General features: G+C 52.2%; 2 protein-coding genes across 2 annotated transcripts in view; both read left to right on the top strand.

Annotated features, from left to right (window-relative positions):
* Positions 1-2,744, top strand: part of LOC109280587 (uncharacterized) — a 29,750-nt gene extending 27,006 nt beyond the window's left edge. The window contains exon 6 of the mRNA XM_059718285.1: positions 975-2,744. Coding sequence (XP_059574268.1) covers positions 975-1,070 — 96 coding nt within the window. The 3' untranslated portion in view covers positions 1,071-2,744. The remainder of the gene's footprint in view (positions 1-974) is intronic.
* Positions 2,745-10,828: 8,084 nt separating this feature from the next.
* LOC109280591 (immunoglobulin lambda-1 light chain-like) lies at positions 10,829-16,834 on the top strand. Its single transcript, XM_059718337.1, has 6 exons — positions 10,829-10,907; positions 11,181-11,510; positions 12,019-12,330; positions 13,307-13,414; positions 13,714-13,760; positions 16,143-16,834. The coding sequence occupies exons 1-6, from the start codon at positions 10,862-10,864 to the stop codon at positions 16,236-16,238; spliced, it is 939 nt and encodes a 312-aa protein (XP_059574320.1). The 5' UTR covers positions 10,829-10,861; the 3' UTR covers positions 16,239-16,834.
* Positions 16,835-19,167: the final 2,333 nt, after the last annotated feature.

Here is a 19,167-nt window from a genome sequence, read left to right on the forward strand (position 1 = left end):
AATATAATAGGCATCTTGTTTTAGAATGGCATCTTGAAGAAATGTTTTCCCCAGATTTATGGCTGCAGCGAGCAGGGCAGAGCCTCCTCTTCGTGCTTCACTAAACCAGGGCTGCAGAGGAAGCCTGGTCTCCGTGGGTGGACCTCTGATCTTGAACAGACTTAAAGAGATGTGATGTAGGAGTGGAGGCCAAGTACCCTAGTATTCTAGAAGAAAGTAAATCTGCTCTCAGAGGCTGGGTCACTAGTGCAGTGACTTTGAAAGAGAAGAGATGGTGGTTAACCCCTGTGCAGTGAAGAGCAAGGGGCCGTGAACTCCTTCATTGGCCTGAAGAGTAACAGCAGAGCTACTGGGCAGCAGGGAGCGAGATCGGCCACTTCTATGTTGGGGAAGAATCAGCTTCCCCACTTTATACCTACACCCCAATTCTTGGCTGGTTTGGTGGGGAAAGGTGCAGGGTGCATGCTAGAAAACACAGTGTTTGCAGAGCACTTCCAGGCATGGATGTGTGAACTGCTTAACAGGGGGTAGTCTGCCAGGGCTTCACTGGACCAGGGGAAGTGCCCGTGTGCCTGCGCTTACCCCAGGGTACATGGAGGCCAGACAGGTTTAGCTTAGTCCTGGTTCACTGAGGGTTAAGGACCACCAGGCAGCTTCCACTTACCACTGCGCGAGAGCGGACACATAAGGGGTTACCACAGAATAGCTGATGTGTTGGAAAGCCCCAACCTTATTTTAACCCACGGGAGATGTTCACGTCTCCTGACTCCAAGAGCCTGCACTGCATGGTGCTCTGGATCTGGCCCCGAGCTCATTGGGATCAATGCAGGTGCAACCCATTGATTTCACTAAGCCCTGATAGGGAAAGCAGGAGCATAAGGGATCAGAGAGGACTGTCCCTGGGCTCAGGGCATCCCAACCCCCTTGCACAGGTGCTTGCTTCGTTTTCCAATGCTATGAAATGTCTCTGACAGGATGGACTCGTATATGTGGACCTGGCGTTTGAGCCGCCACCTTGCCGCAAGCCCAGAAAGCAGCAGGCAGCACAAGGGAAGAATGTGACGCCATGAACAGCCGCATCCACGGGCTCCTTCATGCGGGGATGGCGGCCACTTCTTTGCTGATCGGCGTGCATCATGGCAGCCACCAAGAAGTCTCCATGGGGGTACATGCTCTCTCTTTGAGGGCGTTCAGACTGGACAGGTCATTAGGCCCCAAAGATGAGCGTGGCTGGGGAGGATGTCGTTTTACATAGTTGTAGCAAAGACTTCCCAGGAGAACTAGGTGGAACATTTCCCCCCATCATGGGACACTTCAACAGAAACATAAATTTCACTTTTTCCCCCTTGAAATTCCCAGCTGCAAACATCCCCTGTGGAGGGACCTCAGGTGGACTCTTGAGCTGTTCAGCAATCAGGGAACAAGAGACAATCCCCAGGGAGCTGGGCCTGTGTCCAGCCCACAATCGGACAGGAAGCTGTGCTGCAGTATCTGTGCTGCGCTCCCACACGAGCTGGGAGGATGCTGCGCTGTGGGTTTAGCACATGCACTCTGAATGCACTCATCCCACGGCCTTTTCCCTGCCATCACTACCTATGCTAACAAGATTCAGCTACTCTGTGCTATGATCCCCCATGCTCTGGCTGTTTGCAGCCTTCTGACCAAAAAAATAAACCCCCCAAATCTTTGTTGCCCAAAAATGCCAGCTTTTCCTTATGGGTGAAAAATTGTTCAGGAAAGATTTTTGGTAAGAAAAATCTAGATGCAATATTTACAATCTCTCTGTGTTGTGGGGGATGCAGTACGTTATAAGGCCAGAAGGACCCAGAATTATGATCCTGAGGTGGGTGTTTCTGGCAGTGGCTTCAGCTTTGAGCTCCCTAGTTGTGGTCTGAGTGGCTTGGTGACCTGTGCTGTGCTCTGAGCTACAAGAACAACCCGCCTGAGGATTTAACCAGCAGCCCAGGCAGGGTTGGTAGCCCCGGATAGCCTCCATACACCACAACTGCACCCAGCTCAAGCTAAGGTGTGCTTTCTGCTTAAGCAGCTTGGTGATCTATGGTCTTGTTCCTGCCCCTGTCAGCAATAGGCAGCCTCATAATGAAGCATCTCTGGACCTGCTGCTAATATGATTTAAAGCCTCTTGATGCCCACCCAGCAGGGCACGGGGTGCAGAGTTAGGGGCAAGTGATTAAACTCCTAGACTAAGCAAGGGGGAATGTGAGTGCAATGTAAAATGATGTTTAGGTATCACAGGGCAGGGTGATGGCCAGAGGCTGTGACTGGTCCACGTGTCCAGTCCACAGCTCATAAAAAGCATAGTCCGTCCCCTAGGTCAGACTGGTGCTGCTGCAAGGGAAATGATTCAGATCCACCATCGGTCAATACCCGACTGCTGGAAGTGGCCCCTCAGGTGTGCAAATGGGGATGTGCAAAGGTGACCCCTGGAGCTCACTCCCAGCCCTGCTGCTCTGTGATTCTCTATGATGCATCTGTGCAGCGATCGGGAAGCAAAAGCAACACTGCACGTGCTTCACACGGAGCAGCTCCCTCCCTTCTGCTCCTCAGTGACTTACGGGGATTGACCAGTATTTTCAAGGAAAGATTTTTTTCCCCCCTTCATTCTGACTTTCAGAAATAAGGTGTGTATCTTCTTCAGGGCATGTTGTACATGAGAACATATGGTCTGTTGTATTGTAGCATAAATGTTACATTGTTGGTATATAAATATATAAAAACAATGATCTATTGTCATCACGATGCAAATGGATGCATGAGGTTGTATCATTACATTGGGAAATCCCTGTATTGACTCTATTGGTAAAGCAGGTGCATGAGTAAAAGGATAAGGCCATGTCCCCTGGCTGCTTCCCACTCATGCCAGGGCCTGGCCCTGCCTTGCACCCGGTCTCCAGGGGCAGCCAATGTGTCTTCATTGTTGCCCTACAGCGGGGCGTTTTATACTTGCAGTTGGACTGGGAATGGCAGCGTCACCACACGGAGAGGGAAGGGCACCCAGCAGGATGGACCTGAGTGAGGATGTGAGGCTTGCAGGCAGCAGGGTCATCGGTGGGCTTTGGCACCTGCTCTGGGTGCCCAGGAGGTGGCATTGGCCTTTGCTGCTCTGTTCCACCTCCCCCAAGACGCCTGAGGCAGGAAACAACCCACGGAGGGAACAGCGCGGGGGCCGCGGGCTCTGAATGTCACAGCATCCTGGGCCAGAAGCCCCTTGGGCAGGGAGCATCGGGTCCCTGCTCAGTGTCTGTGCAGCTCCAGGCACCAGGGAGCTCTGGTTGGAGACTGGGGCTGGCAGGGGCTTCCCTGCAAGTAAACCGGAGTTACTGCTCTAATGAGCATTGCTGTTAATTACTGCTCTTTCCTCCTTTGCACTTTGTCATTACTCCAGTTCCCAGACCAGCCCCTTGCTCCATGTCTGAACCTCCAGACCCAGCTCGCAGGGCCCTGCAGGAAGGGAGCTGGTGCTGATGATGCCACCTCTTAGGCAGGGTCTCCTCACACCCAGCTGGACCCCGGGCCATGGCCCAGCAGCCCTGTGGGTCTCCATCCTCACAGCTCCCTCCCCAGGGCTGGGGCACATCTGGGCCTGGACCTGCTGCCTCAGGGAGGGGGCATGGAGGTGGGCAAGAGCTGGCATGAGACTGTGCCCAACCAGGACCCCGGAGGACAGCAGCTGGCCTAGTCATGAGGTCTCCAAGCATGACACCTGAGCTGGGCAGCACTGTAACAAGGGGGGTGTCCCCTTTGAGGGGTGCTGGGAGCAGCCAGACAGCTGCTGTCCTGTGACATGGTCCCTTGAAGGGAGAAGGGCTCCCTGGGAACAGCAGCTGAGCTGGGGATTGGGACCAGGCGTCCATCAGGCACCTGCCTCCTAACCACGAGAAGAGCCAGCTGGTGGCTTTTCCTGGGAGCTCAGAGCCTGGAGGAGCTTGGGGGAGCGGTGGGTGAGAGGTTGGGAGCCACAGCCCAGCTCCGGAAAGGAGCTTTGCAGTCTCCGAAGCAAGGGAGAATTGGTGAGCCCAGGTGCCGAGGGAAGGAGGAGCCCAGCGGGGAGGTTTGTAGTCGTATCCAGGGGCTGGGCTGGGCTGGGAGGGGAGCTGGGAACATGAAGCCCAGAGCAAGGGTGCACTGGAGCTGACACAGCCCACGTGAGGCCCGGGTGTGCAGCTGAGATGCCCTGCTGAGCTCTCACCCCTGCTCACACCATGACCTGAGCCCTGCACCCCAGGATGGAAGCCACTCACTGCAGCTGGTGCACAGAGCAGCAGGAGATAACAAGTTAAGGATAACAAGAAATTGTTTTTTAGATATATAGGGAGTAAAAGGAAGGCCCAGGGAGGAATAGGACCTCTACTAAATGGGCAGAAGCAATTGGTGATGGACAGGGGGGACAAGGCTGAACTCAACAAGTTCTTTCCCTCAGTGTTCCTAAGCAAGGGGCACGACAAGTCTCTCACTGGGGTTGTAGAGAGGCAGCAGCAAGGTGCCAGACTGCCATGCGTAGACCCTGAGATGGTGCAGAGTCACTTGGAGGAACTGGATGCCTTTAAGTCAGCAGGCCCGGATGAGCTCCATCCGAGGGTGCTGAAGGCACTGGCCACCATCATTGCAGAGCCACTGGTGGGAATATTTGAACGCTCGTGGCGCACAGGCCAAGTCCCGGAGGACTGGAAAAGGGCCAACGTGGTCCCCATTTTCAAGAAGGGGAGGAAGGAGGACCCGGGCAACTATAGGCCAGTCAGTCTCACCTCCATCCTTGGTAAAGTCTTTAAAAAATTATCAAGGCTCACATTTACGAGAGCCCGGCAGGACAAATTATGCTAAGGGGAAACCAGCACGGGTTCGTGGCAGGCAGATCGTGCCTGACTAATCTAGTATCTTTTTATGACCAGGTTATGAAACTCCTGGACACAGGAGGAGGGGTGGATGTTGTATACTTAGACTTCAGGAAGGCCTTCGATACGGTATCCCACCCCATACTGGTGAACAAATTAAGAGGCTGTGACGTGGATGACTACACAGTCTGGTGGGTGGCGAATTAGCTAGAGGGTCGCACCCAGAGAGTCATAGTGGATGGGTCGGTATCGACCTGGAAGGGTGTGGGCAGCGGGGTCCCGCAGGGCTCGGTCCTTGGACCGATAATCTTCAATGTCTTCATCAGTGACTTGGACGTGGGAGTGAAATGTACTCTGTCCAAGTTTGCAGGTGACACAAAACTGTGGGGAGAAGTGGACACGCTGGAGGGTAGGGAACAGCTACAAGCAGACCTGGACAGGTTGGACAAGTGGGCAGAAAACAACAGGATGCAGTTCAACAAGGAGAAATGCAAAGTGCTGCACCTAGGGAGGAAAAATGTCCAGCACACCTACAGCCTAGGGAATGACCTGCTGGGTGGCACGGAAGTGGAAAGAGATCTTGGAGTCCTAGTGGACTCCAAGATGAACATGAGTCGGCAGTGTGACGAAGCCATCAGAAAAGCCAATGGCACTTTATCGTGCATCAGCAGATGCATGACGAATAGGTCCAGGGAGGTGATACTTCCCCTCTATCGGGCGCTGGTCAGACCGCAGTTGGAGTACTGCGTGCAATTCTGGGCGCCGCACTTCAAGAGGGATGCGGATAACCTGGAGAGGGTCCAGAGAAGGGCCACTCGTATGGTTAAGGGCCTGCAGGCCAAGCGCTATGAGGAGAGACTAGAGAAACTGGACCTTTTCAGCCTCCGCAAGAGAAGGTTGAGAGGTGACCTTGTGGCTGCCTATAAGTTCATCACGGGGGCACAGAAGGGAATTGGTGAGGTTTTATTCACCAAGGCGCCCCCGGGGGTTACAAGAAATAATGGCCACAAGCTGGCAGAGAGCAGATTTAGATTGGACATTAGGAAGAACTTCTTCACAGTTCGAGTGGCCAATATCTGGAACGGGCTCCCAAGGGAGGTGGTGCTCTCCCCTACCCTGGGGGTCTTCAAGAGGAGGTTAGATAGGCATCTAGCTGGGGTCATCTAGACCCAGCACTCTTTCCTGCCTATGCAGGGGGTCGGACTCGATGATCTATTGAGGTCCCTTCTGACCCTAGCATCTATGAATCTATGAATCTGTGAGATGCTGGGGCCTTGCAGGGCAGAGGACGGGGAGACCAGGGATGCAGGCCTTACCTCCAAAGTCTGGATAGGTCCTATTGCAACACAGTTCAAATGAGCAGTGCTGGGATTCACTGAGTATAAATGTAGTGTAACCTTCATTCGTGCTGTCAACCAGGTGATCAGAGCAGCGCCAGTAGGAACAGCACAGGTTTAAACACAGATCCAGAGTGTGTTTTTATTCTTCTCTTTTTAGCCATTAGAAGTGCTTACACCTTTGGGAGTTTCAGGGCTGCCGGGGTAAGCTGTAGCTAAGCTAAGGCACCATATAGGATCTTGGGAGTAGCCCACATCACTGCGCTGGGCGAGATAATAAAAGATGCAGTTGTGCAAAAACACTACTTCCAAGTAAGAAACAGGAGCTGAGCAAATGAGGAGGGAAAAGTTAGGACTTGCTAGTACAAGAGGGCAGCTGGACTCATTTGGGAGTGAGTTGGAGACTCTTGAATTGGTCCGGGCTGGGCGCTTCTCAGCTATAAACACAGGGGTGTGAGGCTCACCCTTTTGCAGTCACTTAGGGAGCATCAGCTGTACTTTGCACGTCACTTCCGGGCGGTGTAGCTGAGCCGGGCAGGTTCCTGGACAGACCTGCTCACTACCATCAGAAGAGACAATAAACCTCTCTCAGCTTTTGCCACCAAACTTAATCTTAAGTCATTCTTTCTGAGTGACACCTGGGTGCCAGGAGGCTGGCTTCACCTCACAATGTGCTACTTAATGGATGTATTTAGGTGCAGCATTTCTACGTCCCTTCCCAGGTTTGGCTGGCTGTACCATGCTACATACCTCTCTTCCCTGCTGAGGGTGGCTGCACTAATCCTTACACGCAGGATATTCTGGATGGGATCCCACATGTTCGGATGTGCTGTGGTGCCTTGCACTGAACTTCAGACTTACTGCTTTTCACTCTTGTTGCTCTTGGCCTGTCTTAGGGCCTCCAAAGGCGTTGTGGGTGTTGTAAGGTAATGGCCGTGCACCAGCACTGGAACATCAGCAGTCAAACAGCATGCAGAGCCCGAGACGCTTAGCCCAGCAACACTGCCTTTAGGACTGAATGGGAATGAGTGGGGATGATCCCACCATGCCCGGAAGGCTGGACTAGATAACCTTGTGAGGTCCCCTGCAGCCCCGCTTTCCTATGACATTAGGATCCTGTGTAACAGAGCCTAAGGCAGGGAGCAAAGCACTGCTCTTCTCACTGCAGCCTGCCCACAGCACAGAGCCCTATGCCAGGTAGATGCATTCATTTCCATCCACCTTGCTCATGTTGCAGGAGCTGGAGGTGTGGGGGGTGGGCTTTGTTCAGTGGCATCTCCTGAGCTGAGTCCTGCTGCCACTTCTTGGGAGCAACACATCAGTGGTGTGGTGGGCAAGTAAGGGGCGCTCCTGTGCTGAGCCACCCATCTCGCTGCGCCTGTCCACCTTCCAGGCTCCAAGTGCCTCCCTGGGGCACCTTATGTCTGGCCGACCCTCTTCCTGGAGCACACCTGCAAGCCTGGGGATAACGCTGCCACCACTCAAGAGTCTTGGTCTGTAGGTGGCCCTGTGCCTCTTGAGGTACACAGGCATTATAGACCTGAAGGGTGCTCAACCCACTGCATACACTTGGGGTGCTTCTTCTAGCCTGAAGCACAAAAAGCAGCCTCTTTTGCACAAAGGCACGTCTCTCCCAACAAGTCCACCACACTTGGTATAGTGAAGAACTTTATTGGTGGCAGATGGAAGGCTTGGGGAAAGTTGCAGGATAGAGCAGTATTATAGAATAACAGAGCAAACAGTGGCTAGGTAGCCTTTGATCACACATCTACTTTACAGCAAGATATATATCTAGCTAGGTTTCAGGAGTGTACTCCTTCAGCATCTTGTGCATATGTTTCAGCTCCTCTGTGTCTTCATCATGGCTGCTCTGCCCCACCTCCTGGGTGGTCTTAGCTTATATGGACTTTTTGACATCACCTTTGGGGGCCCCATGAAGGCCAGCAGTTGTTGACTGCTAGCCAACCAATTTGAAAAGCATCCTCACTACCTTGTGGAGTGAACGGGGCTACCCACTCTGCCCCTACCAGGCCATGAGGTCTTTGCCTAGGACAAAAGTGAGGAAGGTCCCCCTCTCACCTGGCCCAGGTCACGTAGGCAGAGCTGATTGCTTAGGGACCGGAGTGATGGACAGGTAAGAAGATAATGATAGACGGGGAAAAAAACTACAGGAAAGAGACTGGGGATGGAAATCCTCCATAGTGCCCGTTTCAAAATGTCTCGGGCACATGAGGTCTGTGTCCCACTGACATCCATGAGAGTTCAAGGGGTCTGATTTTTCAAGGGGCTTGGGTCTCCTGAAGAAGGAGATGGAGATTTCCAAACTCACCCACCAGGCGCATGTGGCTTCCAGATGCCTTCAAGTGCCAAAGCACTTTTAAAATCTGAGTCTACGTGGCTTCTGCACCCAGATGTATGCCCCAAGCCACAGAACACAGCACTCCAGCACCAACGTCTCCTTTTTAGACACGATGATCAGTATCCAGAAGGGTAAAATACAGACCACGTTATACAAGAAACCCACAGACCAACATACATATCTGCACAGAATCAGCAATCACCCCAAGCACACCAAGAAAGCTGTGATATACAGCCAAGCCCTCAGATACCACCAAATTTGCGCTGAGGAGAACACCTGGGATTGCCACCTCTCCAATCTTGCACCCAACAAGGACACTCCTCCAGAGAGAGATTGCACGTCAGAAAGAGCCACCTGGATGCCACGTGAAGAACTGCTTTAGTACAGAAGAAACCCTCCACAAATCACACACTGCTGGTTATAACATATCACCCCTCCCTCGAACCCGTACGGAAAATCCTCAAACAATTGCAACCCATACTAGAAAGAGACCCTACTGCTAAAGAGATCTTCCCAGAACCACCCATCCTAGCCTTCAAACAAGCACTGAACCTCACTAACCTCATCACCAGAAGCAAACTTCCTCAAGCCCAGAACACACCAAAAGGATCCAGACCGTGCCAGGACAAGAAATGCAAAACCTGCCAACACATCTCCACCACCCCCACTATCACTGCACCCCACAACAGAGCCATCAGCATCCCAGGATCTTACAGCTGCACCTCCAGAAATGTAACATACCTCATCCAATGCACCAAATGCCCTGATGGAAAATACGTAGGAGAGACCAAACAACAACTGCGCACCTGAATGAACGCACACCGGACATCTATCAAAGACAAGAATACCCAGTTACTGGTGGGGGCACATTTCTCACAAGAAAACCACTCTCTCTCCAAACTCTCAGTCCTGATCCTCAAAGGGAACTTACAAAACACTTCTCAGAGATGAGCCTATGAACGTAGAGACAAGCCTATGAATGAGCCTACGAATTGTGGACTAAATCTAGACATTGAATTTATGACATGTTATAACCCGTCTGGCATCTGACTCCCCAGATACCTTTCCACTATTTAACTGCTACATTCATCCCCCTTCTCCACCCCACCCCAGCCTATCTCTCACCCACTGACTCCTCAATTCACATCTTCACTGGCTGCCTGTCTTGCAAGCAGCCCAGCCCAGCCTCTGGCTTTTTTACTATTCACTCCATCCAGGAAGAGCACACACCAACTGCAGACCCTTCCTCAGCCTGATAAAGGGTTTTTAAACCCAACAGCTTGCTAAAATTTTTTTTCCAACTATTTGAGTTGGTCTAATAAAAAAATCAGATTCACCCAAAGAATCTTGTCTGCCTATGTCCTTAGACCAACACAGCTATAACCTACACCCCAAGCCACAGAGGGTGTTGCTCTTGTTGCCTGGTTTCTCCAACAGGTCAGAGCTTTTACTCTGATCATGTCAGATGCCACCAATATACCTCCCCAAAGAGGCTGCAAATACTCATCTCGGGTTAGGGGTTGTACCCATAAGAAATCAGGAGCTTGAAGGGCTGGAAGACAGAGCAGCAGGATCAGCCTCACACGCACCTAAGTGACTGAAGAGCACGGGCACCTTTTAGAGTCAATAGGGCTTGAGCTACTAAGACACTTAGAATCAGACAATCATAGAAAATGATGGTCTGAAGGGACCGCAGGACGTCACATCTAGTCCAACCCCCCGCTCAAAGCAGGACCAGCCCCAGCTATGTCATCCCAGCCAAGGCTTTGTGTATCCAGGTTTTGAAAACCCCCAAAATGGAGCTTCCACCACCTCTCTGGATAACCTGTTCCAGTGTTTTACTACCCTCCTAGTGAGAAAATGCCTCCATATCTAACCTAAATGTCCCTTGCTTCAACTTGAGACCTTAGCTCCTTCTTCTGTTATCTGCCACCACTGAGAGCAGTCCAGCTCCATCCTCTTTCAAACACTGCTTCAGGTAGTTGAAGACTGCTTTTAAGTCTCCTCTCAGTCTGTTCTTCTCTAGACTATACTCAGGCTCTTCTGAGCAGGCCAGTGAGGGGAGATGTTTCGCGGCACTTTAGATGCTGCTGTAATGACTGTTAATGCTAATAGCAAATCAATGCACTAGACCGATGCAGGGAAATGTGATGCAGATCTGTGCACAGCAAGGCAATAGGGTTAAAGAACCCCCTCCCCAGCAGCCACGTCCCCGTGGGAGGTGCTCCTCCCCGGAAATGACCAGCCCTGAGCCCTTGCACTGCAGCTCTGCACTTAGACGGCAGCCCTAGGGCTTGAGGGGCAGGATATTCATGGCCAACATGTTCTTTGCCAAGTCCCTGCTTCTCTCATCCTTAGGTAAACCCGCCATATGGCTCTCAGCAATGCACTTCTGTGACTGGGGACAGTAACATCCTCAGCAGGACAGATTTCAGTGCTGGGCTCTGGCTGGATTGCAAATACCTTTTCATGGTGTTGGAGGTAGCTGTAGGGTGGTTGTTATAATGCTGCTGTAAGGCTGCCTGGAAAGCAGAAGTATTAGCAGCATATGCTTTCTAGTCCTGAGACATGAGGAGCATCTGAGCCTGAGACCTGCTGGAAGCTGCTGATTGCCCTGTTGTGTTTCCACAGTGTTGGGAGTCCAGTTACATCTGCACCAGCCTCAGCGGTTCCTGTTTGTGGAAGTTGGTAGGACAGCAGAGATCCACTGCTCCTCCAGCAAGGATTTGGAAGGGAGACAATATGTGCACTGGTATGTGAGAAGGGCTGGCAAGGCTCCAAGGCACATTATGGTGTGTGGAGATACTAAAAATGTGAACAAATATGATTGCAAGTACAAGAGTCACAGCACAACTCTGGAAATCAGGAGCATCCAAAGGAAGGAGTCTGGCATATATTACTGTGCATATAAACAGCCCACCTACTTGACTTTTGGAAATGGAACCACGGTGATCGTAGGAGGTAATGACCCATTGCTTCTTTAGTTACAATAACTGACAAAAACCTGTAAGAGTTAATATGAGTAATTGCTTAAAAGAAGCTGTGTTTTTAGCCAGGAAAAATGGGTTCAGCATTAGCTGCAGGGGGGCAGAGAGAGAATGGGCTATGCAGTCTTTCTTCCCCAGGGGAAATGTAGGAAGAGCTGCAGGGAAGTGCTGGGTCTCTGTGGGGCTGGTCTGTGCAGCCAGGATGTGAATGTTTCTCCCTCCGAGCCCTGACGGCGGGTGAGAAGACTGTGATCTCCCAAAGCTGCTAGTGCTGCCCACAGAAGGCTGCCCGGCTCTCTCCTGGCTAGGATGGCCGTGTGTTGGGCTGGTTCCTTTTTCCCAGCTTGGCCGGGGATGGCACATTTCCTTATCCCCTAATAGACTTTTATCTCAGTTAATCTCTTGATGATGGACCCACAGCTGTGGCCAGGCTGCAGCTCAGCTCTGTCTCCCCTTAAGCTCTCACTTTCTTTTCTGCCCAGACAGCTTCACCAACAGCAGCTCCGTGCTGCTCCTGGGCCCCGTTGCAGGGGAGAACGGAGCCAGGGAGCTTGCACATCTGGCCTGTGTGATCCGGGGCGTCTCCAACCTTGTCCAGGTGTCCTGGCACGTTCCCGGAGAGGAGCCAGCCCAGGGGCTGCCACGCTTACTGGAAGCCAGTGATGGGTCCTTAACACTCATCCATGGCATCAGCATCCCCTGGGCCAGCTGGACCAGCGGGGCGACTGTCACCTGTGAGGTCACATTCAACTTATCTTGCAGCAGCATTACCAGACATGCCGTGTACTCTGCACGTGAGTGGTTACGTGTTTAAGGCTATGATATAACGTATGAGTGAAGCCCCTGCAATCACTTGTGCTTCCAATGTGTATGATAGAAGGTGGACAATCATGTTATGCTTGCAAGCAGGCAGATGTGTAGGGAATTTGGGGGAAAGTGGCCAGAAATAGTTCCTGGGGCATAAGACAAGGCAGAAGCCATCTCAGACACCTCTGTGAAGAGTTTAATGATAATATACAGGGGAGAGAGGAGTTAGGAGCCATTCAGTGGATGAGAGGAGAGGCCTGGATACTTCAAGGGCCAGAGGGGCTGTGGGATGAGGGGAATGGTTCAGGGAGAGTTTTGGAGATGGCAGAGCATGCCAGGAAAATCCTGTCCCAGGGCATGGGCGACTGGTACCACCTTAGTTGGGGGGGGACATGCCCCCTCAGCAACCATCCAGCAACTGTGAGGGGTGGGGGGATTCCCCCACAGCCAATTGTAAGATGACTCATCACTGCGGCTGCTTCTGGGAGCACAACAGCGCTCTACTCTCCGGCCAGTGCTTGCAAGGGTTGGCACTGGTGCTCCCGCCTGCCCCCCCATCCATCATCTAAGCAGTAAACGTGGTTGGTCATGGGGTGCACTGGTGCTCTCAGGGGGTGCACATGCATCCCCATGCACCCCCTACACATCGCCACTGTCCCCAGGAACGGGAAGCAGCTCAGTAAGGAGGGAGCAGCCCCGTTCTTCTTGAGAGAGATGGACTGTGGGGACTGGATACAACAAATCCCCAGATCTTAGTTAGCAGCTTCTATCCAGAAGTCTCTGAGGGCTTTACAAGGACTGGTAATGCTGGCAGTGCTTTGCAGGTTAGGAAATGAGGCATGGTGAGGGGTAGCACTGGGGACACAGAGCAGCTCTCTCTAATCCTGGGACCACTGGACCCTGGTGCTGCAGAGTGGAGCAGGGCAAGACCATTGACATGAGGCTTTTGTCTTTCCCTTGTAGCTCCCTCCACAGCCTGTGTCATGCTCCCTGTCGTGGCAGTGGGTAGTGCCATGCTGCTGTTCACGGTGCCCCTGAGTCTCATCTGGATCTGCTGCCCTCCCAGATGGGGTAAGAAATAGTGCATGGCCCCCAGACGCTCCCTGGGCATCACCAGCGGGCTTGCGGGACGACCAGGCTGCAGCCGTCACAGGCCCCAAGGCTTCTCCTGTGCCTGGAGTTTGGCTCTGAGCTCTGCCCCCGGGGAGCGATGTAGATAGGCCCCCACCACAGACAGCCTGAGCCCGGGGTGTGTGGGTCATGCAGGGCACAAGGCTTTGCACCAGGGATGTATGTGTCCACGTACTCAGCCCTGCGTACAGGGGTGCACGGCAGTGGAAGAGGAGCTATGACCACTGTCTCCATTTCAGGATCCTGGTCCAGGAAGCCAACACCTCGCGTCTCCCAGCAGAATCAGGTACAGCCTATTATGAAGCCTTGCTGTCCACCTTGGTGGGCCTGTCTGTAGGTCCATCTTCATAGCACTTCACTCACTCGCATGGGTTGACTTATTCTGGGAAGTGCAGTTTAAGACCAGGTATTATCTTGGCCTGGCCACTTGCAGGCTGCAGGTCCCTGGTATAGTCATTTTAATTGCTTTATCCCTGTGTGCAGAAGCAAAGCCAACAAGACCTCTTTCCTTTGCGTGTTAGGAATATCAAACGCTAACTTAAGACTCTCTTTTGGTCTTGGATGGACCCTGATCCATGATTATCCTTTAAATAAGTGAGGGGACTGGATTTTCTCACATATAACACACCCCTGAATATAACAGGCACCTCGTGTTTGGTAGGCATCTTAACGTCATGTTTTCCCCAGAGTTGTGGCTGCAGAGACCAGGGACAGAGCCTCCCCTCCCTATTTCACTAACCCCCAACCAGCAAAGGAAGTCTGGTCTCCGTGGGTGGACCTCTAATCCTGAACAGATCTAAAGAGGTGTGAAACAGGAGCAGAGACCAGATGTCCTATCACAGAGCAAAACTGTCCTCAGATGCTAGGTCACTAGCACAGTGACCATGGAAAGGGAGAGATGGTTGTTAATACCTGTGCAGTGAAGAGCAAGGGGCTGTGACCTCCCTCAGCTGCCTGAAGAGGAATAGCAGAGCTACTGGGAAGCAGGGATCAAGGCCGGGCACTTCTATCTTGGGGAAAAGAATCAGCTTCCCCACTTATTACCCGCACCACAGTTCTGGGCTGGCTTGAGGGAAAAGGTGTGTGTTACATGCTAGAAAATGCAGTGTTTGCAGACCACTTAAAGGCATGGATGTGTGAACTGCTTAGTGGGTGATAGAGGCTGGCAGGTCTTCACTGGACCAGGGGAAGTGCCCGTGTGCCTGTGCTTATCCCAGGGTACATGGAAGTCAGACTGGTTTACCTTAGTTCTGGTTTACTGAGGGTTAAGGATACCCAGGCAGCTTCTACTTACCACTGCCTGAGAGTGGACACATGGGGTGGAGGGGAGTATGGGGTTACCATGGACAAGCTGATGTGTAGTAAAGCCCCCATCTTGTTTTAACCCGCAGGAAATGTTCATGTGTTCTGACTCCAGGAGCCTGCACTACATGGGGTGGCGGGCCAGTAGGGGGTGCTCCTGCATTGAGCCACACACCTCACTGCGCCAGACCACCTTCCAGGCTCCGAGTGCCTCCCTGGGAATGCCTCCATCTGGCCAACCCCCTTCCTGGAGCATACTCGCAAGCCTGGGGGTAGCACTGCCACCACCCAGAGGCTGGGCTGATCTTGGACCTGTGCCCCCTGGGAAACATGGGCCTAGTAGTCCTTGAGGGTACTTGACCCACTGCAAAAATGTGGGGTGCTTCCCTCAGCCTGAAGCACAAATAGTGGTCTCCCTTAGTCAGCTGAACCAAGGGGACCCCAAGGCATAATCTAGACCTGCTCCCAATAAGTATGCTATGCTAGGTACAAAGGCGAATGTTATTGGCTACAAGGAGTAGGTTTGGAATAGGGTACAGGGTAGAGCAATATCAGAGAAATACCTTGGAGCAAATAGTGGCATGGCAGCCTTTGATCATGCATCTGTGTTACTGCAAGCTATATATCTAGTTAGATCTCAAGTAGCTTACTCACAAGTATCATCCAGAGGCAGGTAGAAATTTCCTCTGGAGGCAGGCAGTTCATTGATCATGAGTTTCAAGAGAGAGAGCAAGTTACATATGGTCCAGCTTCTCTGAGAGTTTTCATCATGGCTACTGCCCCACCTCCTGGGCAGTCATTCATTTATATAGCCCCAATGACCTCATTTACCTGATCCAATGAAGGCCAGCAACTGTTGGCTGCCAGCAAACCAATTTGAAATCCATCACTGGTTGCCAGGTAGACTGGCAGGTCTCTAGCCCCCTCCAAGTCATGCAAACATTGCTTAGAACAATGGGGAGTTTAAGCCCCAACCCAGGTGTGTGAGGCCAGTCATGTAGGCAGAGGGAGCAGGTTTCCCCCCTCCCTCAGGACTGTATCCTGACTCAGGTTACAACTCAGGGTTACCTGAAGCTGATGGGGCAGAGGTGTTTGCCCTCTGCTGTGACCCTGGTAACCAAATTGTGAGATAGCAGAGTTTGGAGAGAGACAGAGATGGTATCCTACCACACATGGTGCTCTGGGTCAGCCCCCACCTCATTCCAGTTGATGTGGGGGCAGCCCACTGGTTTTACTAAGCCTTGATAGGGAAAGCAGGAGCATAAAAGTCAGGAGTAGACTTTCTTTCACTGGGGCTCAGGGATTTCCCAACCTCCTTGCAGAGGTGCCTTGTTTCTTTTCCAATGCTTTGAAATGTTCCCAGCAGGACGGACTCATATACGCAGACTTAGAGCTTAAGCCACCGACATGCCGCAAGCCCAGAAAGCAGCAGGCAGCAAGAGGGAAGAAAATGACACCATGAACAGCCATATTTTGGGCTCCTTCATGCGGGGATGGTGTTCAGTTCTCCACTGATTGGTGTGAGCCACGCCAGCTGTTAAGAAGGCTCCACGGGGGGAAACGCAGACTGGACAGGTCAGAAGACCCCAAAGATGAGCATGGCTCAGAGTGGGGGACATCATTTTCTATCACTGTAGCAATTAGGTGGAACATTTCCCCCGCATCATGGGACATTTGAAGACAAACCTCAATTTCACTTTTTTTTCCCCTTTAAATTCCCAGCTGTAAATGTCCCCTATGGAGGGACATCACGTGGACTCTTGAGCTGTTCAGCAATCAGGGAACAAGAGACAATCCCCAGGGAGCTGGGCCTGTGTCCAGCCCACAATTGGACAGGAACCTGTTCTGGAGTATCTGTGCTGTGCTCCCACATGAGCTGGGCGGATGCTGTGCTGTGGGTTTCTCACATGCCAGCTACCAGGCTCTGAGCGCACTCATCCCACGGCCTTTTCCCTGCTATCGTTATCTGCACTAACAAGATGCATCTACTCTGTACTACTGTCCACCCCTGCCCTTGGCTGTGTGCACCAGCCTTGTCTCTGTAGCCTTCTGACAAAAAAATAAAACCCCCAAAACTTTGTTGCCCAAAAACGCCAGCTTTTCCTTATGGGTGAAGAAGTGTTCATGGAAGACTTTTGGTAAGAGAATCTAGATGCAACTTTTCTCCATTTTGGGGGATGCAGTACATCATAAGTCCGAAAGGGCCCAGAATTATGATCCAGAGGTGGGTCTTTATGGTAGTGGCTTCAGCTTTGAACTCTCAGCTAGTTGTGGTCTGAGGGTCTGGGTGACCTGTGCTGTGCTCTGAGCTACAAGAACAACCCACCTGAGGATTTAACTAGCTTCTCAGGCAGGGTTTGTAGCCCTGGATGACCTCCATACACCAGAACGGCACCCAGCTCAGGCTCAGGTCTGGCTTGTGCTTCAGCAGCCTGGTGGTCTATGGTTTCATCCCTGCTTCTATCAGCAATAGGCAGCCTCCTAAAGAAGCATTTCTGGACCAGATTCTCAAAGGCATCAAAGCTCCTTGACACCCACCCAGCAGGGCAATGGGGCTCAGAAGCAGGCGCAGTGCTTGAACTCCTAGACCAGGCAAAGGGAGATCTGAACGCGCAGCAACCATGGGGCCTGTGGTCAGTCCTGTCAGTGTCCCTCACACAACATTGATTTTGAATTCTTGCTGAATGTGTCCTCAAAGTGGATGAGCTGCAGGAGTGGGAGGTATCAGGACAGAGAGGCCAATCCCCAAGGCAGCAGTAGTGTTGAAGTGATGTGCATGGCCCTCTGCAAAGGGCAGGGTTTCTGCTCGGATCGGATGCAAGTGTCAGGGCCAGGGAGGCTGCACTGAGCTGCTGAAAGGTGGCTGGACTTCTTGTCTTGCCCAAACAGAGAGCCCCTTCAGGCAACTGCAGGCCAACAGGGCTGCTCCGCTGTTTGCTTTGCAGATCTGAGAGCAACAAAACACCATGTGAGCTGACAATGGAGGGGCCAGAGCCCAGAGCAGAGACCCATGCACATGACAGATCTTGAGCTCAGTGAAGGTCACGTTATGCCAGGCTGCCCGGGTAGTGAGGCCTCACAGTGATCAGGACAAAGGGCCCTGGGACAAGGGTCCCTGGAAGGAGGGTCAGGCCCCACAGGTATCCACACGGGTGCCTACACGGGGGTCACAGCGTCCATGCTCCCATCTGCATGGAGCCAAGTCCTGCAGCTGCACTGTTTCTGGAGCTGGTATTTGGCATGGAGGGGCCGAGTGTGGGGGGAGATCTGGGGGTGTTGGCAGTGGGGCTGGCTGCAGCCCGCATCCATCATAGACTCCTAGAGATGCCATGTGGGAAGGAAGCTCCACTTGCTGCCAGCCACATGTCTTGCTGCAAATGCTCATGTGCGGGTGGAGCTTCATGTGTACCCCCACATGCCTTGCTGTGATGGGGTGAGTAGGCAGCAGTGTGGGTAGTGCTGTAGCCTGCACAGGGGGGCTCAGACTGGCCCCGAGGAGACCTCCCCCTGGGGAGGACAAGATGCCTAAATCCCTGGAAGCTGATGCTGGCAGCAATGAACGGAGGAGGAAGTAAAGGATGGAAATGCAGATGAACCACCAGGGACTCTGTTTTTATTCTTGGGTTCTTATTCACTGCATGATTTGATTTCATTTAAGCATTTCTCTTCTCCCAGTGTCACCTCCTCCCCAAGGTGATTTGCCCTTTGTAGTCTGATCATTTCTCTCTGTTTATAAGCTTGGTGTGCTGCAGTCCTTCCACGACCCCTGACTGAAGTCAGCCTGCTGCTTACGAAAGCTGAGGCCTGATATAGTTAGTTTATAAGATGCAAATCTCCCCTGACTCCTGTCTGGATTGTTTTGGTGCTTCACTACTGTTATGTATGTAATGCAATTAGTCGTGTGACGTTACCATGGCCCAAGGGGTCACACACCTATAAGTGCTTGCCTGGTAATTATGCATTGGATCCCTACCTGGGAAAGTGTTTAATTGGCACAAATGACCTCACCGATGTGTTACGCCTATGAAGAGTTAGTTCCTGCTTCACTAAGATGGAAGCTGCAGAGGAAGCCTCATCTCCAAGGGTGGACCTCTGATCTTGAACTGGTCTAAAGCAATGTGAAATAGGAGCAGAGAACTGATGCCTTAGCACACAGCAAAACTGCCCTTCAAGGCTAGGTCACTAGTGCAGTGACCATGGAAAGGGAGAGATGCATGTTAACCCCTGTGCAGTGAAGAGCAAGGGGCCGTGAACTCCCTCAGCTGCCTGAAGAGGAACAGCACAACTACCATGCAGCAGGGATCAAGGCCGGGTGCTTTGATATTGGGGGAAAATAATAGACACCCCCACTTTATACCCGCCACCCAATTCTCGGCTGGTAGAGGGGATGG

Source organism: Alligator mississippiensis, chromosome 15 (genome assembly GCF_030867095.1).
Source record: "Alligator mississippiensis isolate rAllMis1 chromosome 15, rAllMis1, whole genome shotgun sequence".
In the NCBI taxonomy this organism is placed as follows: domain Eukaryota; kingdom Metazoa; phylum Chordata; order Crocodylia; family Alligatoridae; genus Alligator; species Alligator mississippiensis.

Bases quoted from the DNA above. Each gene is read 5' to 3' on its own strand.
- LOC109280591 (XM_059718337.1), top strand. From the start codon at position 10,862: ATGGCCAACATGTTCTTTGCCAAGTCCCTGCTTCTCTCATCCTTAG. The intron at 10,908-11,180 runs GTAAACCCGCCA...GTGTTTCCACAG, and splicing joins CCTGCTTCTCTCATCCTTAG to TGTTGGGAGTCCAGTTACAT. The intron at 13,415-13,713 runs GTAAGAAATAGT...TCTCCATTTCAG, and splicing joins CTGCTGCCCTCCCAGATGGG to GATCCTGGTCCAGGAAGCCA.